Source organism: Astatotilapia calliptera, chromosome 1, assembly GCF_964374335.1.
Source record: "Astatotilapia calliptera chromosome 1, fAstCal68.1, whole genome shotgun sequence".
Lineage (NCBI taxonomy): Eukaryota > Metazoa > Chordata > Actinopteri > Cichliformes > Cichlidae > Astatotilapia > Astatotilapia calliptera.
In genome coordinates, this window is record NC_137422.1 from 39,877,714 (window position 1) to 39,904,788 (window position 27,075).

Genomic DNA, 27,075 nt, shown 5'->3' on the forward strand with positions numbered 1-27,075 from the left:
ACAGCCTCTCAGCGCGCTCGCTGCGTGCCTGGGTCTTACCCTGTGGCAGAGGTATCGCCCTGACGCCAACTGTGGCCAGCCTGTTGGGGGTGGTGAGGGTAACGAGGCCGCTGGAGTCCAGGTGTAGGGTGTCGGACGATCGACCCTGAGAGGCCTCTTCTTTGACCTGGAAACAGCCACACGAGAACACTGATTATCTGGAAATGTGATAAATCCGCCCCTTTCCTTCCGGATTCTTCTCCTCAGAGCAACGCTGAACGTTTTTAAACTCCGTCAGCAGACAGTAGAGCTGAATCACAGATTTCATACACTACCCTGGCCTCCAGCTCAGCGACTCACCTGATGAATGATGGCGACTTTCTGCTGCTTGCCCAGCTCCTCGTTCACCATGTCCACTTTGGGAGGACGAACCACCGTCTCTCTGAACGGGATGATGGGCTCAGACGCGCTGATCTCGATTTTAGCAAACCTTTAAAAAAAAGAAGAGTGGAGGCTGTTCTCTGTTTTCATAATCAGCCAGTCTGACAGTCTGCAGATAGAGAACAGACACAGGCCATGGCTGTCGCCCAAAGGCAACGGGGCGACAGGATTCGGCTGCTCACAGGTCAAACACATCAGAACTGAAAACCTCGGACCGCCATCTGATGACGATTTCATGTTTTATTCAATTCAGTTTTATTGACACAGCGCCAAATCACAACAACAGTCGCTCGAGGCGCTTCATATTGTGCGGTAGATCCTACAATAACACATACAGAGAAAAACCCAACAATCACATGACCCCTATGAGCAGCACGTTTTTCAAACACAACATCTGGACCCATTTAACCAGGAAGTCCTTCAGACTAACGTCGTTTTTCAAGGCAGAATAAATCAAACACAAGAACACGTAAAAAACAAGACACAGTGAAAACTTGTCATTTACAGAAGTCTTTATGAGAGCTCTGCACTCTGCAGGGAGACGCAAGCATTCAGCTTCAATGTGCTCTGAAGGTTATTCCAAGAATAAGGAGCTAAATAAGATTAAAATATCTCAATAATAAAAACTCTGCACTCTGTCCGTCATCCAAACAAATACCCAAATATTTCTGGGATGATACTTTCAATAAAATCTCCTCCGAACATCTGAGGTGTGGGCTGATTTCCAGAAAACAACATGAATCGTCTGCATAGAGTCACTTTAGCCGTAATGGAAAATAAAATACGGCCAAAAATGAAACTTTTTTAAATCTTCACCTTCATCCTCTGGGGTCATCAAGTGGGTGTTCACAAAAGTCTGACGTAATCGATCCGATACTTCAATTCTTTTCTATTGACAAAGCACCAAATCACAAGCTCAAAGCACTTTAAACTGTAAGGTGAAACTCTACAATGGCACAAGTGATGCTTCCTGCTACAGGATGGAAGAGGATTTAAAAAAGTGGAATGAGTCGCTCCACTACAGTAGCTTTGCATGATTCACGGCCCCAAACAACCCTTATGTATCTGATCTGAAATAAGCCTCCCTGTAAGCCAACTTTCTTCTGATTGGCTGCTCCTCACGGTTTGTAAACTGTGCTGAACTGTATGAGGACGCCCTCCTGTGACATCATTCAGAGCCAAGAATAGAAAAAACCACACCTGTGTGAAACTGAGTGTAATTAAAATTAAAGCAAAGATGAAACTCGGAGTGAGGAAAAGTCGGGATACAAAATGTTCCCGTTGGTGTTTTACGCTCGTACAGACTCTGCAGGTGACGGTGCGAATGAAAGCTCCTCTCCAACGGGACGAGACGGCGTTAAGAGAAACGTCTTTGGAGTCTGTAATTACTGTCACAGCCACGAGTTTAAAGAAACTCTAATTAATATGAAATATTCTTTCAGATCCGGCTGACAGAGCGAACACAAAAACACGACACCTCAGAAAGCTGCACGCAGGTAGAGAGAATCTGTCCGGCCTATCAGACGCTTTGCTGCTAACGTTGAGTCGCAGCTTATAAACCAGCAACGAGACGCAGAGCTGCTCAAAGAAATGTCACCAGGATCTCAGAGGTGATGGACATCCTCCTTTTCTCTTTGATCATTTTACTGCGCGCTTGTTCGTTCTTGTGACATTCGATGACGTTGGATCCTGCGATGTGCATTTGGGCCGTACACTGAGACGACCGCTTGCTCCCCTCACGTCACACGTGTGGAGCGGCGCAGAGCCGTCTTTCCAATAATAAAATGATTTGTGGGGCATTTTAAAGATTTGGGTGTTCAGTAGAAATGAGTCAGAGCCCGAGTGCCGCAGCAAGGACACAAAGTGTTTCTCTAACATCATTTATACCCGCTGAGGTCCTCCACCAGCAGGCTGCAGAGGACAATCGCACTCATTAGTCTGCCCGTCTGCATTAGAGGCTTTACTGAACAACACAGATGCTTCCTGGCTGACCCCGGGGTCACTGGGTCACTCTGAAAAACACGCCTGTGTTTATATTTGTGCTGCATTAGCAGCGGCACCGAGACAGCGGGGATACTTCCTCGTTTAATCCAGTTATCCACGGTAACAGGTAATCCCTGCTGCTCGCCATCTCACTTAATGAACACTTGAAAAGTTTCTGTGAAAACGCCAAATTGAAAACGTACAGCTCTGTGTGTGTGTGTGTGTGTGTGTGCGCTGAATTATCGATCACTGGTGCCCATAAGCACTGAAGACTGGGCACCTGACCTAGTTTTGATGGGAGAGGGTGGGGTGTGGGGATAATCCCCTCGCAGCGGTGGAGCTGTGATGTCACAGTCTTGTGCTCGCCCGTGTGGCAGAGAACAGCGCTGACCTTATTCTGAACGTGATGCGCTGCGTGCCAGCGCTTACGTGGAGGGCTCAGGCTGCCGACACATCAACAAGTCACCCAGCCAGCCAATCAGACACTTTATGAAGCAGGTAGCTCGCCATCAAGTCACATCACCAGCCAAAATGTAAGCCAATGATCGAGCCATCCATCCAGCCAATCAGCCTTCATCTGAGCCAAGCAGGCAGCCAGCTGGCCGGTCAGCAATCCGCCGTCCTGCTCTGCCATCTCTGTCCCGAGCTGTCTGGCCTCGGCTCTAAACATAGCAGCAGCAGCGCTGCACGCGGCCTCGTTTCCTCAGCTGGAATCCCACAAAATCAGAGCAACAGGCAGCGCGGAGCGAGCCTCATGAGCGACTCTGCGCTGACGGACCCGCCGCACAAAGCCAAGAACCCCCCAACCCCGCCAGCAAAGAAGAGATCAATCAATCAATTTATTTATAAGCACTTTTAAAAACAGGTTGACTAAAGTGCTGTAAAAAAGTAGCTCAGACACACAAAGAACAGAACAAACCAACCATGGAGATCCAGAGCTTTCATCTTTATAGGTAATAAAAGGACGAGATGCTACAATCCCTGGTTAGGATAAGGGCTGTCCCCACAAGATATGAATACCCAACGTGTGTGTGTGTGTGTGTGTACTGTATGGGGTATTTTCTTGCACAGTGTTACATCATCCAAAGTGATTTTACTCGTCGGTCAGTGAGAGTGCATTGTGCTTTCGACTTGAGCTCTTACAATCAGTGTCTGCAGGAGTGCGTCCTTAAGTAGCACCAAGGCTGAAGCAATCATAAAACATTTATCCATGAAACTCAAAGCCTGGGTGGAGCAAACGGTGGAAAAGGCAAAAACCAAATAAACAGAGGCCGATTTGAAAACACAGCTCGGTGCGCTCTGACGTCAGGAGCTGTTGGAGGTGCAAACTCAGATCAGTGTGGCTCACAGGTGACAGATTTGCATTCTCCTGCTAAATAATTATAAAATATAATCGATAATAACATTTTAAAGAATATAAATATTTACTCTGTGACACAAACCGGGCGGCAACAAACCAGGAGACGCACAGAAACACAGTTACATGAAAGAAACCCAAAGAGGAATTCAGGCCAAGCGTGGTGTGTGCAGTCAGCACGATCAGAGGAGCAGCTGAGTGCATGAGTGAAAATGGTGTATGCAGTGTTGTTTGATGCCACGCTTTCAGAGCACTGACACAGTGGGCCGGGTGCTGCCCACGAGCCACAGCAGCGGGGCAGAGGTGAGGCGCAAAGTATGAAAAGTCCTCCTCTAACGTCCGACAGCTGCACCCATGAACTGCACCACGTGCCGTTCCAGGCACACGTCAGCCTTTGTGTACCAGTATGTAAAACACCACAACCATTAGACACCATCTCCTGGACTGGTTCCAGTCAGAGCCGCCCTGCAGACTCTGCATCCAACATGGCGGAGCCGGAGCTTAAACCCAACAGCGAGCCGAGCAGCCGGCCTGAAGCGAAACGTTTGACAGGACCGGAGCGAGCTGTCTGCTATGACAGGAAGCTCAGAATATGAGTGAGTGTGTCGGCCAATAGGAACACAAGAACCCCCCCAAAAAAGGACAAAGCAGCAACGTGACAACTGTGGCGCACAAAGCGGGCGGTTACTGACGCACTGAAAGACGATGAGCTGGTACACCGATATAATGCATGTGGGCGACCCACCTGAAAACACGTCGCTGATAGCTGCACGCCGCTGCAGCCGTGCAGCAACAACAACACTGTTGTGTGACTGGACACAACGCGCAACAACGTTGTTGTTTTTCCTGTTATTCTAAATCTAAAATCGATCCACAAAAACAGGAGGTTCTTAAAACCTGAGCCTGAACTTGGATCTGTACTCAGGTCCTCGTCTGCAGACGCAAAACATCAAAACTCTGAAAAACACATTTGTGTGAGTTCAGCTCCACAGACGCCGCACAGAGTCGGGCCTGCGATATTACAGGGAGGAGGTGCCTTTTAAAAACCATCAGAAGGGCACGTGTGATTGACCACGAAGGCCACCAGCTGAAACTGCCCCCCCCCCCAGCGGGTCCTACCATTCTTTTCCCAGGTCCTGAAACAGCGCCTGCCAGAAAAACGCCAACAAATGTGGCAGCGTGCCCCGATCACACGGTGAGCGACACGCTCCGCTGCCCGCCGAACCCTCGCTCATCCAGCTTTACTACTCGATGATTTGCCACCAGACAAGATTCTTCATATCCAGCATGTGTCTGCGATGAAGGCGGCGACCTCTCCGCAGCCCGAGCGCTCCTCTGCAGGGACGGGATACCCCGAGAGGGGCCCGTTCCTCTCTTTGGCTCTCAGCAATCAGGCCTACACGGCGGAGCGGCTGGATGGGAGTCACTCCCGAGTCACATTATAGGCCACCTGGAGCCAAATAGCTCTGAGAGCCGTCTGAGAGCAGCAGGAAAAAGAATCTCTGAGGTGATGAGAAAATTCAGGCTCTCCAGCCTGACTGCCCGCCTGAGGTCTGGTGAAAACAATGCAGCACTCATCGCTGGAGTAATGATGTCCCTGTGATGGAGCATGTTCAGGCAGGATCTGGGAGACAGGCCAGTGACTGGAGCCAAGCGGAGAGAGGTCCTTGAGAAAAACTTGCTCTGCTGAATCATTTGCTTGCAGTTTATGTCTTACTGTGTCTGCGGGGGTTTTATTCAGACCTGTTTTCGTTCAATCGATCTCCACGGCCTCTTCGTTGCTTTTACAAATCGATTCTTGTGCTTCTGGTAAGTAAGCACATTCAGTAAAACCCCGAATTCGGAGGCTGAGGATGATGTCATCACTAAACACATGGCAGAAGACTTTCAGGGACACGGGTGTGTTTGCATCAGCTTCCTCACTGTCCTGTAACATTTCTGTGCTCGAATTTAATTTTATACAACAAATAGGCTCTGCTGCATATAAGGTAACATGAAGTTAGAGTTAAAAAGTGCGAATCCCACACACAGCATCACACAGTTTACGTTTACTTAGTAAATCTGCTCGGTCAGGTTTAGACTGGACACTGGCTCCAGTAATGAGACAGGGATGGATGGGCAGGTTTGAGTAATGAAAGTTCACGGTTTGGGTTCAAATACAGAAACTGAGTTTTCCTGGTTGCTATGGTGACAGGCTCCCGCTGAAGACCCGACGATAACATGCGCCGCAGGCACGAAACATTCGCCCCACTGAAACATTAGCTTTGCAAATGTCTAACCTACGAAAACACGACCGGCGAACAGACTTTCATCACGACGGGAATCTTAACCGGTCACTTGACTGTGACCATCTGCTACTTCATGTTCTCACCACAAGTTATATTCTATTCTTTGGTGATTCAGTAAAAGCACTAGATGTTGCAGTCCCTGATTGTGCATTGCGTTAAATGGCGAGCATCTTGAGGCTGTTATGAGGAAAGGCAGCCCAGAAACTTTACCAGCAGCACACATCAGTGCGTGCCTCAGCTTTCTGTCTTTTACCCAGGCCAATCTCCCATTTTTGGGGGATTAGAGATCTGATCTAGGTTATCATATTAAGGTTTGGGACACATCGTCAGCAGTGGACCTTGGATTCATCGGGTGTTTCGGCCGTTATCACCAGACACCCTCATCCAAGGAGGCCCTGCCAGGGCTGATCAGGCCCCGGAGTGTCTCTGGTTTATGTTGACTTGTTATTTCACTTCTTCTTTTAGTTTTCTACAGTTTATTTTCTATCTATTCACTTCAACTGAGAGATAATACTTACCTCTTTAACATTTATGGAGCCTCACTTCTTCAAAGGGATAGAAAAGGTGAAAGAGAGGAGTAAGACAAAAGGGACACGACAGGAGAGCTGGAGGGGGGCCACACCTCCCCGCCGGATCAGGCTGTACACTCTACCTCCTCACTGCCTCCCAGAAAAGGGAAGAAGAGCAAATATTTTCTTTTCTCTCGCGGTTCGCTGACTGCCATAGCTGCCCAAGTGATGTCAGCCCTTTTCACCCACAGCCAGTGACGGGTCCTCTCAGCACTGTTAGCTAGCTCTCGTATAGCTGCTGCTGCGCCCTCTGATCCAATCTCTGAGCAGATAAACACTCCAAACACTTCGAATGTGCAGATTTACCTGTAACAGCAGGTACTGTTTCCTGTACATGGATAATGTTATTCAGGCATTTAATTATAATCTGTCCTCGTGAGAGCACAAGATTAAAAATAATGGAATTACATATGAAGCACATGTACAATACTGTGCAAAAGTATTGAGCCGCCCCTCATTTCTTTATATTTTGCTTCCTTTGAGTTTTTTAATTTGTCTTGAGAAACAATTTTCCAGCTTTCCGGAGCTCTTTTAAGGTTTCCTTTGAACATTGACTCATTTTCAGCTTTTTAAAGTAAAGATTTTAAAAACACTTTATTACTAGCAGGCTGTCACAAAAACACATCACTGATTCCAATTTCTTTAACTGGATCGATAAAAAATGCCAAAGATAACACAGTCTGACATAAAATAGTATTTTTGCCCCAAACAGGTGATTCCCACGGAGCTGTTAGCTAAGAATTCGGCACATCCCGACACTGGCGTGCAGCGGTTCCTTAAAAAAATCTGAAGATGAAAATGAATAATGTGCAAGGCCTAAACATCTTCTGAATCCAGCAGAGACCTGACAGGAGAGATGCACCTTCAGCTGATCGTACCTGTGTTTCCAGGTAGGTTTGCTCAGGTCTCAATAAACCTCCAAACAAAATCCAGAGAAATAACAGCTGGCTCAAAACCTTTGCACAGGACTGTAACGGCCACCCAGAAACATCAAGCTGAAACTTGATGTTGTCCTGACCATGTAAAGACAAATTTGCCTTCGATGGGATTCATTCAGCATTCATGTAACTCTGACACACCTGCTTAACCACGACTGCAGGAGCCACATTAACTGATAACAGCAGCTGTGTTCATTGTGCCACCGTGCAAACATTTCTCAGAAATAGTTTCAGAGTCTCTATTGTTGACTTGGCCCCCAAATTTCTCAGATCTCGGAGCAACCAAGGACCTACTGAGATCTACTGTCTGATACTTTGAGACGGGTGTCCAACTCCAGGCCTCGAGGGCCGGAGTCCTGCAGGTTTTAGATCTGGGTCAACACACCTGAATCCAATGATTAGCTCATTACCAGGCCTCTGGAGAACTTCAAGACATGTTGAGGAGCTCATTTAAATCAGCTGTGATGGATCAAGGACACATCTAAAAGCTGCGGCCTGGAGTTCCCCACCCCTGATCTAAAGGATCTGCTGCTAAAGCGAAGGCGAGCGACACCACGGGACACCGATCCGAGGAGTCCCCGCCTCGATGGATCCGAGGTGTTGTGACAGCACGAGGGGAACCTGGCCAGGCTATTTTAACGTTGGGGTGTACATTTGTATTTTAGCAAAGCCGCATGATAACAGAACAGACTGAATTAACAGTTTGGTTTTACCACGGATGTGCAGACATCTGTCACCGGATTAAATCCGACACGGAAGGAAAACTGATAATGAGAACTGATGATAGCGAGGCACAAAGTTATAAAGAGCTATTTTTATGCATCCTAAATGGATTTATGGATGTTGAGCCTTAATGGAAAAAGCTGAACATCGGAGATAATGGCATCACAGGAAAGAGCACGTCGTGCTGCCTGTGAATTCTGGTTTAACAAGGTTAAAACTCTCAGAAGAAAAGATGTGATGTGTCTTGATAAATGCACTGAGTGTAAATGCGATGCTTTAGATTGCTGCAGATACTGGCTTTAACGGCATCTGCATCGTTACAGCTGTGCAGGAAATCATTCTGATCTAATGACAAATAAACCTACTTGTACATTGGCTACTTTATAATTCACTTTTTCTGAAATATAAATGTTTAAATGGTCAGGAAGCACAAATAGTGTGTAATTTTACTAATTACTGTGAAATAAAGGGACACTGTTCATCTAGTTTCTCCTGTTTAGACCTTAAAAGCTTCCACCTGACCTGCTCAGCCTGTCATGGACAGCATCCATGCAACAGCTTTCAGTGACTTGCAATTCATGTCTGGAATAAACAGACGACTTCAAACGCAAAATTACACACTGCTAAATATCGAAGATGTTGTGTTATCATTTGAGCAGCCGTGCGCGGAGAGCGGCAGTTCTCTCTAACTGATGGATTTCTGTTCCCCGCTGACATGACAAGAACCGAGATTAATGAACACAGAGCAACTGTTCTTACGCATAAAAACTGAGTAAAAATAAACCGATGAAAACACGCTTTACACACTGCAAACAGCATCCCGTCGTACAATCTCAGCGATGTACAAAAAGCCGATTAGACGATGTACAGGAAATCTACGGGTGAGGATACTGGGTACCTAAAATGATCCTGCTTCACGGCACAGTCATCAAAGTTACACAAAAACAGGACACACTTCTTCGTTGATCACACAGACGTGGCAAATCCAGGCTGTTTTAATGTCTCGATGCTCAGTCATCCAGGTACGTAGATGCCAAACGTCGATTCTTTTCATCTGGACGTTTTCAGTGGGAGAAACGCTTCATCATCATCCAGGTGACTCCTTCAGTCTCAGCTCGTGTGGTTTTATAACACTGACATGCAGAAGATGTTTGAAAGGAGGTCACGAGTCTCTGAGGGGAATAAGTGCGGCCTGTTGCAGTCACACCTGCACACTGCAGGTTTTCACTGTGACATCTCTGCTGTCCTCTCTGATCCCGGATCAGACCCCAACTGATAGGGCTGTGCGATATGACCAAAATCTCATATGACATTTATAACGATATAAACCACAAAAATTTACATTTTCGGTGAATTCTGTGAATCTCGGGCAGCTCGACTTGTGTGAAGTGTTTTCAGCTGGGCGTCGTGTGCCTGGAGTCGAGTGTTTTGACCGATGGATTGAACTACATATTTTTAGACATAAGTTGGGATGGTTGCCATTTTCTTTGTGGGTATTTATTACACGGCGTGCTGCGGGGAAACGCCCGTTCTAATGTTTGAGTGGGAGGTTTATTTGGAGCACCTGACGGCTCTTCTTTGCTTCTCAGCCGTAAACTCTCTCCTTACTGTCACGTGATTCTTCCGTTGGTGGTAGCAGAGGTTTGGTGGGGGCCGGTTTCCTGCGTAATTTGCAGTGTCAGATGTTTCATAACCAACCCATGTCCGTGCTACAGAGGCAGCCCCTCGTTTAGGAATAAGGTCCTCGATTTGTTTGGACTGGTCCTTCTGTTTGTCATCATTTCAGTTTATTTTGAAAAACCTCAACAGGATCTTCAGCTTTATTGAACTTTAAGAAATTAATGTAGCCTCTACACTGACCATCAAGCCATGAAAGATATTGTTGTAAACTGTTTATTTTGCGACACCATGAAACAATAGAAGTAGAAGAGTTTGGCACTGGCCTGCCGGGTTCAGGAATCGGTGGATGGATTATTTCTGTTTGTGTTTGCACTCTTGGGTTAAAATGAGGTCGTGTTGCTGCCCACAGAAAAAAGCACCTTTTTAAACTTGTAACTGGCTCCAGTGTGTTTACTACCTGCCACACAGCCGTGGTTTAATGTTACAGGCGGGTCTTGTGTTCAGGTTTTCTGGAAACGCCATCTCTAAACTCATTCTCGGGTGATTTTGTGAGGCCGCAGCAGCGACACCAAATTTCCCCTGTGAAAATAATCTATGTGCCGGTCAATGAGCTCGCACTGTTCTTCTGAGGAGACTGGCAGCGTCCAGACGGACAGGAGCAGCAGTCAATACGTAATGATAGCCAGATAATGATGGGCTGGAATTGGAAACAGATCAGCTCTGTGCCTCAGATGTGAGTCGCTCAGTATACGAACACACACTGTGCTCAACCTGCACTACGCAACAGCAGACGCGAGCAGGAGAGCACACAAACGCAGACGATCGATATGACCGAGACAGAAAAAGTCAGATATGGAGAAATATAAAAATTGAATACTGGGACAGCAGACGCCACGTGAGGAGCACGGTTATTAATACCAACGCAGTCCAAGTCAGACTTTCTGAAAAGTGGGACTTTACTTCATGGTGATCATTTCTTGGCTCACAGTCTAGGTGGAGGTTATTGTCGATCATGGAGACAGAAGACGCCGCAATAATCAACTAAAATAAGACGGACACAGCCACCACGCCCCCTGCTGGCTTTAGACGTCACATCCTGAAGCCTTTCTCAGAGGTTGCTGCACACATGCTGACCTATCATCAGAAACTCCGCCCACGTCTCACCATAGCGTTCGTTTGTTGACTGATCATTTTCTTTTTTTCTGAACAAACAAACAAACAAACCCCGAATACACAAAACCTGTGATGAAATGTTTCAGCACTTTTGTCGATGAATAAAAACGAGACGACAATGTTCCGGGGCGACGAGATCCAATCAGAATTAATTAAGTTGTATAGAGAGGCGGGACCAGTTTGGGGGGGATCCAATCAGACGTAAGCTCCTTGTTCTTGATCTTTCACTGACGATCAGGGTGTGAGGGAGGAAGCTCCCGTGTTTGTCATGGAGACGAGAAGAGCACACGTCACGCTTTGTAAACCGTGCGCAGCGACTCTCACCAACAACTCTGAATCAAGTTCACACCCACTCTGTGCTAATCTCACAAGATTTATTGGAACAAAACTAAATGAATTTAGATTAAATTATGATAAAAATGATGATCGTGGCGACTACTCGCCCATCACTCACTGCTCCTTCAGCCACCTCGCTCTCTGGATATTATCAGAACGTAATCTGATTGGTTAGCAGCCATATTGGAGAATTTCTCCAATCACACGGATGCTGAGCAGATTTTTTACTGTGCATATAAATCAGCGACCACATACATGCAGAATAATCTGCGTGAACAGTTTGGATGGTCTGATTATTCCAAGGCTTCAAAGAACCACAGGAACTGGATTAGTGCACCCAGCCTTGTTAACCTGAGCAGAGCTGGTTTCCCTTTTTGTCTTTATGCTCAGATAAATAAATTATAGTCAGAGTGATCTCTTGGATAAAGCTTCAAGTTGACCTATTCTGCTACCTGCACCATCCTTTGATTCTTAGACATAATAATTAAGTTAACTGGGTATTATAGTAATCTAAGCACGATGACACAGATGCATGAAAATGTTTTCTCTGATGAGACTTTTCCTAAATGTTCCTTAAATGGAACGTAAAACAGATTTTTCATGGGAGTCGAAGCCCAGAGACGAACTGTAATTATTATGCCAGCATTAGAAACACTAGAAATCACTGATGTAGACATTTGATGTTGTTAAAGGATGAGCTCAGTTACTCTGAGTTTAAAACAAAATGACTGTATGGAAGCCAAAAGACACACAAGTGAATGTCATCAGCACAGAAATGATTAGAAATATCCTCAATGACTTAATCATGTCAGTCAAAGGCAGCATGCAGAAAGACAATAATAATGAACCCACGGTATCACTGATTGGCTGATTGGGTGACTGTTGTATGAGATGACCATATAAAGATATCCCCCTCTGTGACATCATATGGAGCCAAATGTAGGAAAACATGGAATAAACTGACTGTTTAGAGCATTCTGAAGCTCACAGAGGTTGCTGCACACACTGACCTGTTACTATGTTCATACATGAACATTCAGCGCAGGGACAGGAAGTGAGCCAAAGCAGAGCAGGTTTCTTTAACAAGTGTTCACGAGTGAACATGAACACTTTACATGCCTAACATCAGCATACAGGCAGACACACATGCACGCACGCACACTGACCGCTCTCTCAGGTCGTCCAGGCAGCGCTGCAGATGAACCTCGCCAGCAGTGACCAGAACGTGTTCTCCGGTTTCCTGGATCAGAACCTCGGCACAGGGGTCGGCCTGGTTCAACAAGCGCATCCCGCGCACCAGCTTTGGCATCTCGCCTGTCACAAACAAACGAGGTGGAAACACAATCATCGATTCGGCTGTGTGAGCGGTCGGAACGTCTACACAACAAGGAACACACTCTCAAACCTGACTGGACCTAACTGGTGTTAACCTCTGTCTCTGCTCCACAGCATGTCTTTATCCCGTCTTCCTTCTCTCACCCCAACCAATCGCAGCAGATGGCCCCGCCCCTCCCTGAGCCTGGTTCTGCCGGAGGTTTCTTCCTGTTAAAAGGGAGTTTTTCCTTCCCACTGTCACCAAAGTGCTGCTCATAGGGGGTCATATGATTGTTGGGCTTTTCTCTGTATTACTGTAGGGTCTTTACCTTACAGTATAAAGCGCCTTGAGGCAACTGTTGTTGTGATTTGGCGCTGTGTAAATAAAGTTGCATTGAATTGAATTTGACCAGAGCAGCGGTGAAGCTCGGCTTTTCGTATGAATCTTTTTACTTCCTGAGTCCGGCAGCACCCACATAAAGAGTTTTTCTGTGTGGATTGATGTGGGCAGGCGTCACCGGCCTCTCATTCACAGCTCTGCTTGTGCTGCCAGACAACCAAACATTATCAAAGTGAAGTCGTAGTTTCCTGTTCTCTGTGAGTGCTGCTGGCTGTGCCTGCGAAAGCGTTATTTACAGCTGATATCATCTGCTGCAGGAGAAAAGAGTTTAAACTGGCAAGACTCTGCTGACTTCAGTGTTTTAATATCTGAATATTAGCAAATGCTCCTCCCTTCGGCCTGTGCAGCGTGATTGGCTGCTGTCAGCTTGATGTATTGTATGAACAGTCCATTGATTCCCAGTCTCTGGTCAAGAAACTGAAGTACGAGTGACATCTCGAGTCGTCCGTATTAAAGTTAAATTCAAAGCCGTAAAATTTTCATCTTAAATCTGATTCCAGTCCAAGTCATGTGACTCTCATTCATCACACCATCGATGTCAGCTGACATTTAGGAAGCTGTGCACGCTGTGACTTGGAGCAGTGTGGAGCCTCTCAATAAAGATTTGTTCGGTTTGGTGCGATTACGTTTACAGTTGACACAAATACACAAATAGGTGCAGATTTGGGCTCAGAACTGTGAACTGATAGGAGTTTGAAATGTTTCAGCCGATCGACTCGGTTTCTCTAACACGGCGGTTTCTCTCTGACGCCACATTCATCGGAAACACAGCACAAGCTCATCATCACCATTTGAGGGCAGACGGAGGCGCAGAGCCGGACGCTTTGACTCCATGCAGAGAACAAATAAGGAGAGGGCCAGTTAGTGTTACTGAACTCTCCCATTGGCTGTTGGGGAATTATATATTTCTGGTTTGTAAAACACGCCGTCGGCTGTATTTGAGTCATTAGCATGATGTGAAACTTAGCTTCGTGGTCTGAATACATCAGCACAGCTGGACTGACTTCAGCTGTGCTGAGTTTTTGGCTGATACCAAAATTCAGTGCGTGGGACTCTCACACACACACACACACACACACACACACACACACACACACACACACACACGCGCAGACAGACAGACTCACACGCGTGTCCAACTAAATGAAAGGAGACAGTGTCGGGTCTCCGTGAACGTTCCGGTTTCACTGAATTTAACAAAGCAGCAGATTAGTTTCATGAACTACATGTGAGAGCGCCTTCGGAGACCTACTTGGATGTTTGGGCTCTATGGCAACCCTGACAATGGGCGTGGCCTCAAAGTTGAGCGGGGTAAAGGGAGGACAGGCGGGTGAGGTGGACAGCGTGGCCGACTTCAAGACGAACTCCTCGAGCCCTCCGATACCTGAGTGTGAAAAACATCAGACGTGAGGACATCGCACCAAATAAAACATGCAGCTGCTTTAAACAGATTCCCCCACGATTCACCAGAATCACATGATCACCAAATAACTGAGGGGCAGAGGAAGCAAAGCTAAAAAAGTCACAGAAGAGAAGAAATATTGTTTAGAACAGGAAGAAAGTGGATCAATAATAATAAATACACACACGTCCTGCTTCTTGCATTTTAAGTAACAAAAGTTTGACTGTGTGTAACAAACGTGACCATCACAGAACAGCCGTGCTTATAAAGTGACTCCACACCTGCTCGGCAGGATCAGCTCAAGCACCTGCATATATAATATTTAATGTCCGTGACAGGAGCGAGCTCTGTACCCGGGATCTTGAGCTGTTCCCATAATTCACTGGAGCAACATTTTAAAACGTGTGTTTTGGGTTAACTTTCAACAGTCATGTGACCAAAAATGTGCACAACTTTATTTAAAAAAACAAAGAAACAGCTGATGCTGAGAGGTCAGGAGGGTAACACTTGCTGATTTTCAGTGCAGGGTTTTTTCACGCTGTAAAGCAGAGCGCTGGAGTATCAGCGTTTCAATCTAATTTTACCCGAATCAGCAGAAATTGGAGGAACGAGTTGTTTTGTTTATTAAAAATGCAGAACACTGGATCCAAGCCTGGTAACAAAAACTGAGCTTTAATTAAGCTGGAGGGGGAAAAAAAGCAGGAAACCACAAACTCCAACAAACAAAACGAGATTGCAGGAAAACACAAACAGGACGAAGGAAAGCATGAGAGGACTTTAAACACAGAGCTGAAGCTAATTAAACACAGGTGACATAATGATCAGAGCACAAACGAAGCAAAACCAGAGACGCACAAAGAGAGTGATCGCCAAAGTAAAACAGGAAGTGAGAATCAGAGTCGTCTACCAATCAGAGGGTGGGTGGGCCGATCCACGTCCAAGTTTCTTTAAGCCTGCGTTACCCTCCATGCATGTGAATGAGTGTGTGAAACAGGCTTTGAGTAGTCGATTACACACTTTAACTGAGCACATTCTGGACTATCAGTTGAGCCCAACACAAAATACAAGCTGCAAACTGACAAAAGAAAGACAAACACACCGTGCTGAGTTGTGGCTTCCCTTCAGGCTGATGTTTGGTAAAAAACGAGCACATCTGCTTTGGAACAGAAAGTGAACTTCCTGGACGTGTTTGGAGACACGAGTGCCGTCGGGTTATGTTGCTCTGTCACTGGATCGGCAGCTTAAAATTCTATTACAGACAAAAGCTTAAACAAACCCAAGTTTACTTTGTTACTTTGTAACATTCGCATGTTTACTGTTTATCACACACACGAGAATTTACACTGTCGGACAAACCAAACGTGACATCATCATGAATACATAATGCAGCTGTGACACTGAGTGACAGACCGACAGACACAAACAGACACACATACAACAAGTGTCAGATCCACACAGTTGCTCTGGGATCAGCTACAGAAGTCGATGCCTAAGTTTAGTCTCCAGTTTGAAAGCTGGCTCCGCCCCTTTTTAATTGTTGCCATTACAGGAATATTTCTTTTTTACCTCTCCTCTTTCTGTTATAGTAGTTTAATACTTTTTATGCGGAATGTTGCATTTTAAACCCCTAACCTGAGGAAAGAGAGCGTTCATCAAAATGTGGAACCGCTTCACGATTTTGCGTGTCATCCTTGCGCAGGGGCCATGCTAATCTTCTCTGTATCGATTCCAATTTATCGTATGTGCTGCCTGAGCGAGCACATCCAGCCTGCAGCACAGCCTGCCATTTACTGCCCTGCTGCAGGACGGCCTCGGTAACACGGTGCAGACTCGACGGCTGCAGACGGACCAACGAGTCGACCGAGAGTCAGGAAAGGACCCGTTTTTGTCTCGTTGACGTCAACATTTGAACTGTGAGCATAAACTAGCTCTTCAATTCTTATGAAATTAGTTTTAATGCCAACATTTCCTTTTAACTAAAAAGGGGCGGAGCCTAAGTGAACCACTGATTTGTGCGTGAAATGTTTGTACACACAGTTTACACACAGATTTGTGTATGTACACTGTGAATGAGGCCTGATGTGAAGTTGTTGATGCTAAATCAAGAAACTGTGAATCCTCCTCGCTGCTGGGATCCATCCTTATTGACTCCAATAAGAGGCTACACTGAGGTGGAGGCAGGTGATCTGCTGTTCTGTTAGCATTTCCAGAAAAACTACCAAACTCATCCTTATGAAACTTGATGAAGAGCAGTCAGATGAAGAACCTGATAGATTTACAGCTTTAACTCTGAAAGAAATCAGCTTTAGTAGCTGAAATAACTGAGGAGGTGATAAGCCTCCGGTCCTGAAGAGGCCTTAAGCTCCGCCCCCTTTAATTGTTACTAAGTTCATAAGAATTGAAGAGCTAGTTTATGCTCACAGTTCAAATGTTGACGTCAACGAGACAAAAACGGGTCCTTTCCTGACTCTCGGTCGACTCGTTGGTCCGTCTGCAGCCGTCGAGTCTGCACCGTGTTACCGAGGCCGTCCTGCAGCAGGGCAGTAAATGGCAGGCTGTGCTGCAGGCTGGATGTGCTCGCTCAGGCAGCACATACGATAAATTGGAATCGATACAGAGAAGATTAGCATGGCCCCTGCGCAAGGATGACACGCAAAATCGTGAAGCGGTTCCACATTTTGATCTTTCGTCAGGTTAGAGTTACAAAATGCAACATTCTGCTTAAAAAATATTAAACTCCTATAACAGAAAGAGAAGAGGTGAAAGAAAGAAATATTCCAGTATAAAATACTTCATTCTTAAAACGTCTGAGTTTGTTGAAACAGTCGATGACTTTTTTTCATCTGTTATCTTATTTTTATCTGATTTGTAAAAATCTTTGCTGCTTTATTTTTATGTTCTTCATGCATTTTAAAGTTCTCATCATCATCATCGTCTCTGAACATCTCTCTCCAGGCAGCGCTCATAGGGATCATTTTGTGTGGAAGAGTCACATGACCCACAAAACACTGTTTTTCCCCTGTGAGTGGGCTTGGCAGGTGTGTGCAGTCCTGCAAACTATGGTAACAAAGTAATTCAGGCCCAGCATTGCTGATACTGATGGTTTAACCTATAAAGATGGCTTATGTGGGCGAGAACAGTGTGCCGTCATTCATTTAATAAATCATCACCGATTTGCAGATTCTGAACTTTAATAACCACTAAACAGCTGATTGTTGCTTTGCAGAATAATTCCTTATATAACATAAAAACCTGTTTTTAAAGCTCGTCTATCAAACTAGTATGGATCAGATATCAGTACTATTGATATTTGCATGAATCCGCCTGAAGTAGAGTCAAGCTTCGCAGAGTTCATAAGTGCTGTTGTGATACTCGTTACTGCTGACATGGAGTTCAGGTTTTACTGGCAGAGCTAACACAGAGGAGTCCTCACTGCACTGAGCTTCGTCTGCAGCCTCTGTCAACTCTGCTAATGCTAACCCGGGCTAGCCTCCGTCACAGACACACTGACATGCTAACATGGCAGAGCAGCCACCTGGTCACGGTGCGGAGCTGTCGTCTCTGGTATTCAGAAGAAAGAAGGCCGTGATTTTGGGTTATGTTTCTGTCACTGACAAGAAAATTCTGATAAATTATAATGAAATGACTCAAAACTTTGAGGTCAGAGTTTAGCTTCAACAAAAGAGGGCGGAGCCAGACTCCCCATCCTAACCCGACTGCTGTGAGGATCTGAGCTCTAATCATCCAATGGCTGAATCGGCTGCAGCAGATTCACAACTTTGTGCAGCGCTTTGAAGAACTGCACAACTTTAGTTTGAACCAAATGAATGTTTCCCAAAAATATTTAAACAAGTTCATCTCTGTACAGAATCAGTAAAAAATACAGAAACAACAGATACTGTAACCGTAACCTGAGGAAAGTGAGCGTTCATCAAAATGTGGAACCGCTTCACGATTTTGCGTGTCATCCTTGCGCAGGGGCCATGCTAATCTTCTCTGTATCGATTCCAATTTATCGTATGTGCTGCCTGAGCGAGCACATCCAGCCTGCAGCACAGCCTGCCATTTACTGCCCTGCTGCAGGACGGCCTCGGTAACACGGTGCAGACTCGACGGCTGCAGACGGACCAACGAGTCGACCGAGAGTCAGGAAAGGACCCGTTTTTGTCTCGTTGACGTCAACATTTGAACTGTGAGCATAAACTAGCTCTTCAATTCTTATGAAATTAGTTTTAATGCCAACATTTCCTTTAGTCAAAAAGGGGCGGAGCTTGTGCCCCAAACTGACAGAGCAGTTCTGATGATCTCGCTATGAAGTTCATGCCAGAATAATCCAGAATAAAGCGAGCCCTGTTTGCAGCTGGCACCAGTCCTGGAATGACTTAATTCTCCTGCACAGCCTGAGGGTGATCGGCCTGTTTGTCTATGATTCACACTAAAACTACCGATCTTGGTAAAGAATGGCATCCTAACAAGATTTAGACGTAGATACAAACAACCGTCTTTAAAGTTCAGTTCCCAAACTGTTTTAATAAGTAAAACGACAGCCCGGGGTCATTTTCTCACACTCGTCTCAGTTTTGAAGAAAAATATGTGGCTTTGTGTACAGAGGGTGTACACCCAGACACAAGGCTAAGAGCTGGCTGACTGCAGGACACCGCTGGCTGCCTCTCGTGTAACTCGACACTATAATTACTTTAAGGTGACTTGATCCCCGGAGGCCTTCAAAACCAACAAAGAACAATAAAAGATGAAAAAAAGAAAGAACTAAAAGGACCAGATAAGCCAACAAGCGCTGTTGCAGACACTCAACGCAGCAGCAGAGCAGCAAACACAGAGACTTTCATCAGAGTTGAAATGCACGGGCAGCGGCGCACCTCTGCACAGCGTCCGAGGTTTTCATTCCTCACGCAGCTCCTGATGCGTCGTCACTGCTGGAAAACAGGCCTGCTCGATTACAGTCACCGCAATTACTCTGGTCCATAACTGCAATCTCAATCATTGAACACAACTATTCACCAACTTAACAAACTTCATGCAGTTACTGAATGTTAAAAATGAAAGAGAGGAAAAGGAGGTGAGCGCTGCATGCACTGAGGCTCTCCTTCCATTATCATCATCATCAGTTCACTTCAATTCAGTTTCTACAGCATCAAATCTCAACAACAGTCAGGTGCTTTGTATTATAAAGCCATACAGATAAGACCCCAACAATCAGACGGCCCTCTGTGAGCAGGCACTTGGTGACAGTGGGAACAAAAAACTCCCTTTCAACAGGAAGAAACAGGCAAACTCAGGGAGGGACAGCCAGTTAGGACCAGTCAAATGAAGCCTGGGGTCAGCAGCAGTTTTATTTATATAGCAGCAAATCACAGCAGCGGGCAGCTGAAGATAAACTAACACGAGCTATTCTCACACAGGGACCAACACAGGCCTTGTAGCAGAAAGCTAACAGGTCAAAGGCATTTAGATGTCAGATCCTCCATCACAGGAGTTCAAGGCTGCACGTATGAAAAGGTCCAATTCAACCAGGACGAACTGAGGGATTATTTGGACTTCTTTGCTGCTCTTTAGGATGGGGAAGTGTTTACTGGAAAATGTTGCAGGCAGCATATTTTTCTGATTTTTGCAATCGCATCTTCCTCCGTGCATAAACAATACAGGAAGCCCTGAAAACGTTCACACCTGTACCTGTGCTGGGAAAAAGTCCCACCCAGTCCCGTAGCTTTGCACCACGGCACGCTGCAGTGGGTTTTTTATTCCGTGTGCAACAGCGAGGTTAGAAATGATGAAGACTGTGGTTTCTGTGGGTTTCACCAGACCAGATGATATTTCTGAATGACCATGTAGAGCCCCTGCAGCTCGTACATATGGAACGATAACAGGAGGGCGAGATAAAGGGAAAACCAGGAGATGACGTCCTGCTCTAGGCTGAACGTAGAGATCTTTCGACCTCTTCATTCAACATACTGAAGCCCTTTAGAATATTTTTGATGGCCTTGGATCGAGTTGAAGAATTTGTAGTGATCAGCAGCCGTTCCTGACCAAACCTGAGGAGAGACTGCGCTGCCAGAACGCAACCCCCGCCCCCCGGGGACTAGGCCCGGATACGTCCGGCTGCAGAGCTCAGGATGATTCAAGCCTAAAGACATTTCCTCCAACCACAAGTACAGTTGGCTGCAACTCTGGTTATATAAAGATGGCATTTTTTCCTCATCCTCTCCCACCACACTGCAGTGAGTGAGGTAGAGGTGATGTAATGAAAATCAAGAGCATGTATGAGGAAAGACAGAGACAGCAAAAACCTTTGGTGATCCTGAATCAGAAATAAGATCTCTTCCTTTCATAACGAGGGTTCAGCACATGCACAGGATGCTTTGAGCAGCTGTAAGCGACGTGCGTCTTTCATTTCATCGGATAGACTTGGCAGATGTGTTGCTGTGCACCAGTTTAAAGAGCGCTTCTCACATTGGTGCTAAACGTTGTTCAGTGTTGGAAAATAAACTAAATCAAACCTCAAACTAAGACTTTATGACTTCCTGCAATAACTGAGCACAGTTAGAGATAGGTCACGAGTTCGGCTGAGGTTGTTCAGGCATCGGATCAGGACACCTCCCTTTGGAGGTCTTCCAGGAACACCCAACTAGGGATGGGTATCGTTTAGGTTTTATCCGATACCGGTGCCAAACTGGTACTTTTGAAACGGTGCCGGTGCTTAAACGGTGCTTAAAGAATGGAGAACACAAAATTGGTCCAAAAACCTCTCATGTTCAGCTGTTTTTTTTGTAAAAAGATAACAATGTTAGCCTTTTCTGCAGCTATGGGGCATATATGGTATCACTCTTGGCTGGAAGCAGTGCTTAAACAATGGAAAAAACACAAACTTTGTCCAAAAACCTCTCATGTTTAACTGTTTTCCACTTTTTCTTTGGTCATTTTAGCCTTTTTGGCCAGGGTGAAGGGAGTATCTGCCATCAAACAAGAAGACAGCCGCATGTAGCTATGATGATGTTTGCTAGTTCACCTTACATGCATTAATGTAATAACGTGGTTAGCCTACTCAACGTAAATTACACACGAACAACATTAAGCTACTCACGCAGAGAAGAACGGCTGCTGCTGCATCATCATCCTCATCATTCCTGCTACACTGGCAGGGCTAGGGGCCAGGACTCTATTCTTCGGGTTTTTGGGGGATGTTGCTAACTCAGGGTCCGATAACAGGCACCACACCCGCAGTAGATGCGCTCGGTGTGAGGTCTCGCAGCAAGCTATCAAATACGGCGCATTTCTCGGCTTTTAAAAAAACGCTATGCGTCGCCAGGTGTTTCATCAGATTCTTGGTGTTACCTCCTTTGACAGTATCACAGTATCAGCTTAAAGCACTTGTTGCTGCTGAGTTTGCATCTTTTGCTGTGAAGTACAGCCAGACTTTGACCGCTTCGCCTTGGACATTTTTAATCTGTAGCTCTGCTCTAAAAGAACATACGTACCTGGGCCCGCCTACTATCCTCGGAAACGTAAAATGATTGGCTAGAAGTGTATCACAGCTCAGGAAAAAAAAGCACCGAAATAAAGCACCGAAATGTGCGCTGCTTTTCTGTCTGGTTACTACCGTTTATGTCAGAACTGGTGCCATCATGGGACCGGATACCGGTACCCATCCCTACACCCAACTGTGAGGGGACCCTGGGAAAGAGGGAGATTATATATCTCATCTGGGTTGGAGCGCCTCAGGATCCCCCAGGAAGACCTGGAAAACGCTGCGCTTTTAAAGCAGGTCTGGAATAACCTGCTGAGCCTGCTGGAACTGCGGCCTGGCTTTGGATAAGTGGAAGAAAATTATGGATTAATTCATTCGATGCATTTAAGGAAAACGGAAATTATGGCTTCAAAGGGTGACACAGCAGTAGTCTAGCAAATCAGCTGTTAACTTCTCATTAAAAATACTTTATGGATTTTTTGCTGGACAAATGATGAATGTAGGAAGTCTTCCTTTCTATTACTTCAGACTTCCCCGGTGATTAACCTCTGAACATCCGCCAGGTCATTGGGGACTCCTCTAGTGTTAAGATTGGGTTTTGTTTTAGCCACAGGCTGATAGACAAACCTCCAGAAACTAGAATTACCCTTTAAATGTAATCCCAAAGCTTTGGCACCACAGCTTTTCTGTTAGGAGCTTTTCCAATTCGGTGGTCCAAACGTGGAAATTTCATTAAAAAAGGCCTAGAAACCCAAACCTGAGCCTTACATGGGTTGACCTGATGGAGGTTTCACTTTCAGTTAAAGAGGTTAAACATTTGTCACGATACTCAGGATGAGTTCAGTCTTAAGGTCACCGCTGAGAGTCCGAAAAGGTTTGCAGGAAGTGACGTTGGAAGAGCTTTTCTGATGCGTTTATTTCTGGTCACTGAGGAAAGAAAAAACGTCAAATAGCAGTTCAACAGTCGAGACGACTAAAGGTATGTTTGAAAGACACATCAGATTGTTTTACACTGAGTGTATTTGATATTCTTATTAATAATGAAGCGTTTCGGGATCAGATGAGGAAGCAGGACATGCTGTATGGCTCGTACACGGCTGTAGGAGAGGAAGTTCACTGTAAGGGAGCTCCACAGAGCCAAACTTATGGCACGAGTTACGTCCTAGTTTTTGTCACCTCAGAAAAAACAGAGAGAAGTGCTGGAGCGATGGAAAAATGGCAGATTGAAAAGCAATAAATATGATGTGGGGCTGGAAATTGTTAAATGTTCAGTGTGGATTGTGTTTTATTAAGTACAAGGCCAGAGCTTGGAAATCTGCTCCCTCTTAACATCCTATGGAATTTCCCTCACACTGGAAAGTCCCACTCAAGCTTCAGAGAGCTGTGTGTGTGTGTGTGTGTGTGTGTGTGTGTGTGTGTGTGTGTGTGTGCTGTCGAGGGGGAGCAGCACCACTGGCCAAATAACACACTTTATTGTATTACACTGCTGGCGCTAAAGCTGAAAAGCACGTCTCGATGATCTGGATTCCCGACATGACAGGTGTATTTATCAAATGAGTCACCTTTTCACTTTACCACATATCATTTACAACTAAATAAGAGTTTTATGGAGAAGAATTATAAATTATTAGATGCAAAATGTAAATTTTGGTAAATGTTAATTTTCAGCAGAGAGAATAAGACCTCCCCGTCCTCAGCCACCACCTCCAGCTCCTCCCAGGGGGCGCCGAGGCGCTCCAAAGTCACTTTTTACTGTCATTTCGTGAAATCTCAGGAGCTCAGAGATTCTCCGAGATGCTGGAGCAGCTTGAGAAGATGCGACGTTTTCATACTCCAACATACTTCTATGCTGATGTGATGTTGTTTTCTGAGCGGCGAGGCTGGCGTTGAGGGGAACACCGCGGTGACTCCAGCGTGCCTTCGAGCACCAGTATGAACGCTGACAAGGCTGCAGTGATGTCAACGAATGAGATGACCATAAACTATGCGGTGAGCTCAGGCGCCCTTCGGAGGAAGCTCACTGCTGCCAGCTGTTGTCTTTGTTCCTTCAGTCACAACCCACAGATCACAGCCACAGGAGAGGAACCAAGCTCGACCAGCAAATCCACAGACTCGCCTCCAGAACCTCGCCACAACTGACCAACCACCAGGGCTGCGTCACATCATAGCGGTGTTTTATGGAATATAAAAATGTCACTGTGGCAGAAACACCGTGCTTTTACACTCCTCAGTGCGCCACAACAGGCCCAGCCGTGTCTGAGAGACCACGTGTCGGCCTTGGACCTGGAGCTACTTCGACAACATGTTTAACCACTTGGAGCAAAAACACAGCACGGAGTGCAGCCGGGCTCCAAACGAGGAGAGGCGAGCAGCAAACGTAGACCGACGACGCGCTCGCTGGCTGCTCACCGTGTGGAAGATCAAACGAGGGATGGAAATTACCGATGCACGGCGGAAGCTTTTAGAAGCTTGATCCAAAACACAAAAGATCCCCAGGGAAAAATATCTCACAGTTTCATTCTTATAACGGTAAAAGCTAAAACTCCTGGTAGTCGCCGTAGCTCAGCAGGTAGAGCAGGCCAGCTGTTAGCCACAAGGTTGGTGGTTCGATTCCTGGCTGCTCCAGTCTATATGCTAAACGTCCTTGGGTGAGATACTGACCCGAGCTGCTCTCTGATGGAGCCACTGCAGTGCGTGTGAATGAGGCAGCTTGCATAAAGTGCTACATAAGAAACTTACAGTTACTTCAACTAAAATGTTCAACAGTTATTTTATACTTTTACTTTAAAAAGAAACAACTCCGGCTACGTTTGTGCTTACATCTGATTTATGCTGTGTCAGTAATATTGCAGCGTAATGCTGCTGCTGGCTTTAATACATCCACTCTGTGAATCAGGCAGTCTGTCATCAGTGACAGCAGCTCGGTGGGAAAGGATGCAAAACGCCCTCCATCTACTTACACTTACAAAGGCTGATGCCAACAAGCTGCAAGCATCAAAGAAACATCATTCACAGTATTTTTTTAAATAATCTCAAATATCATTACTGCAAACTTCACACTATAAATGTGAGGCTGCATCGATCGGTGTGTCGATCGCTCCTCAAGAACAAAACCCTGAGATACGTGAACTCTTCCGCTTGAGGCTGAAATTTTTGAGATTTAAAGTTAAATTTCGTCCCCGTGGAAACAAATCCTGCAGAGGAATGGTTCCACGGCAAATTTCTTCTAGAGGCACTGTGGCAGGCTTCGTTGTGTTGAGTGGGAAGGCGTTAGTCTGTGGTCTCCCTAGCAACAGGTTAAAAACCAAACCAAAATTCCAAAATAAAAACAGAATTTTACTGTAAGACATTTGTAGGCCTGGATTTACTTTTTATGGCACACCTACCTGAAATAAAGCATCTGAAAGAGCCCACAGTGTTTAAAGTGTGAAAACACAAACGCTCATTTTATTCACATCGTCCACTAAAGAATCGATTTTAGCTTGAATAACGTGACATCACTTCATTAAATCCTACAAAGAGTTTAAATAGAAATGTTGCCAGAAACGACAGAATCTCAGGTTAAAGCTCACAAAACTATTTCAACAACCATCCACCAGCTAAAACTCAAATGAGAGCAGAAAGACGTGAACACAGAGCGTGGATCGTTCACCCGCACGGACACGCCGGCACGGACACGCCGGCACGGACACGCCGGCACGGACACGCCGGCACGGACACGCCGGCACGGACACGCCGGCACGGACACGCCGGCACGGACACGCCGGCACGGACACGCCGGCACGGACACGCCGGCACGGACACGCCATCAGGCTGAAAGCCGACAGCTCACAGATTCAGATGCTGCAGTTTCATCACTCTGACCAAAACTGACTGAACGAGCAGCAAAAGAAGATCCAAACCACGTTTGCTCAACATCATCAGTGTTTCTTACTTTGGCTGTTTTTGTTTTCTCTCTCACTGTTTTTCAAGAACAGTTTCCCATCAAAAATCTGTTTTCTGCATTATTTGCTTGCTTATCGGCCGCTGTTTTTTTTTTCCAGAAATCACCTCCAACAAGAAAGCCTCATTTCTGCTGTTCAGTGCAGAAATATAAGCTTTTTAAAATGATGCCAAACTCAAAACTCTTAGCTGAGTCTCTAATCAAACCTCTGTAACTTCAGCAACATCAGGTTCAGAAGCTGATTCATGGTTTTCTTCCATTTTTGATCGACTGCAGAATATTTTTAAGGTTATCTGTAGGAAAAAGTCAGACCAGGAAAATCTCCTTCATGTGTTTCTGTTTTAGCCTCAGTTACTTTGACACAAACGCTTCAGCTGTGATGCTCACAGCTCTGATGAAGGGTCAGCTTTGCACAGAGATAAAATATATTTGGATATGTACGAATAAATGATCAGAATTAGAATATTTCTGACTGTCACAGTCAAAATCGAATGATTACAGAAATCCGTGACGATGCCCTACTGCAGATACAGACGTGTCTAACGTATGAATACGCGTCCTGGTATCATGAGGCACTTTAATGATGATTTTTCTTGTATTACTGCAATTTTTTTTTAAATCTTAGCACTGAACGACTGACTTCAGTTTAACCACAGTTGGATCGTCAGCTGAAAATATCCGGTCTTCGTTCAGCCGTCAAAAACCCATGTTTGGTGAAAATAAGCAGGTTCTGGGTGAGTCATGAGGAAACATGTCCAGACAGAGTCGCCGGGGAGCCGTCATGTAGCCCACACACTTTCACCCCAGCATATGCACACACACTCACGAAAGCCGAGACACGAGTGAAAGCCGAGGTTGCTCATTACGGCACCTGTGGGTGGTTTCAGGTTAATAAACCCCCCGAACGCCTACATTTAGCCCCGTGGACGAGTGTGCTGTGGATCTGACACGTAACTGTGGGACATTTCTTTCTTCCGGTGAAAAAACTTTGAGCGAGGATGTTGAGGAGTCCTCAGAAACTCGTGCGCTGAGCTGTATTTGTGCTGGCAGACAGTGGCAGCTATTAAACAATCACTGCGCTGTGGAAGACACTAAAGTTCTGTTCATACAGGATCATTTCCAGCTG

The 27,075-nt window shown here is 45.7% G+C and overlaps 1 protein-coding gene and 3 non-coding genes across 4 annotated transcripts in view; 1 reads left to right on the forward strand and 3 right to left on the reverse strand.

Moving 5' to 3' along the window:
• efl1 (elongation factor like GTPase 1) overlaps positions 1–27,075 on the reverse strand; it is a 72,308-nt gene that overhangs the window by 8,235 nt on the left and 36,998 nt on the right. The window contains exons 15-18 of the mRNA XM_026176958.2: positions 14,374–14,505; positions 12,574–12,721; positions 340–469; positions 40–166 (exon numbers count right to left, since the gene is read on the reverse strand). Coding sequence (XP_026032743.2) covers positions 40–166; positions 340–469; positions 12,574–12,721; positions 14,374–14,505 — 537 coding nt within the window. The remainder of the gene's footprint in view (positions 1–39; positions 167–339; positions 470–12,573; positions 12,722–14,373; positions 14,506–27,075) is intronic.
• On the reverse strand, positions 16,178–16,284 carry LOC113028078 (U6 spliceosomal RNA). Its single transcript, XR_003273187.1, has one exon. It is a non-coding gene; the product is annotated as a U6 spliceosomal RNA (small nuclear RNA).
• LOC113028084 (U6 spliceosomal RNA) lies at positions 17,097–17,203 on the forward strand. The gene has a single exon (XR_003273189.1). It is a non-coding gene; the product is annotated as a U6 spliceosomal RNA (small nuclear RNA).
• Positions 18,457–18,563, reverse strand: LOC113028091 (U6 spliceosomal RNA). The gene has a single exon (XR_003273190.1). It is a non-coding gene; the product is annotated as a U6 spliceosomal RNA (small nuclear RNA).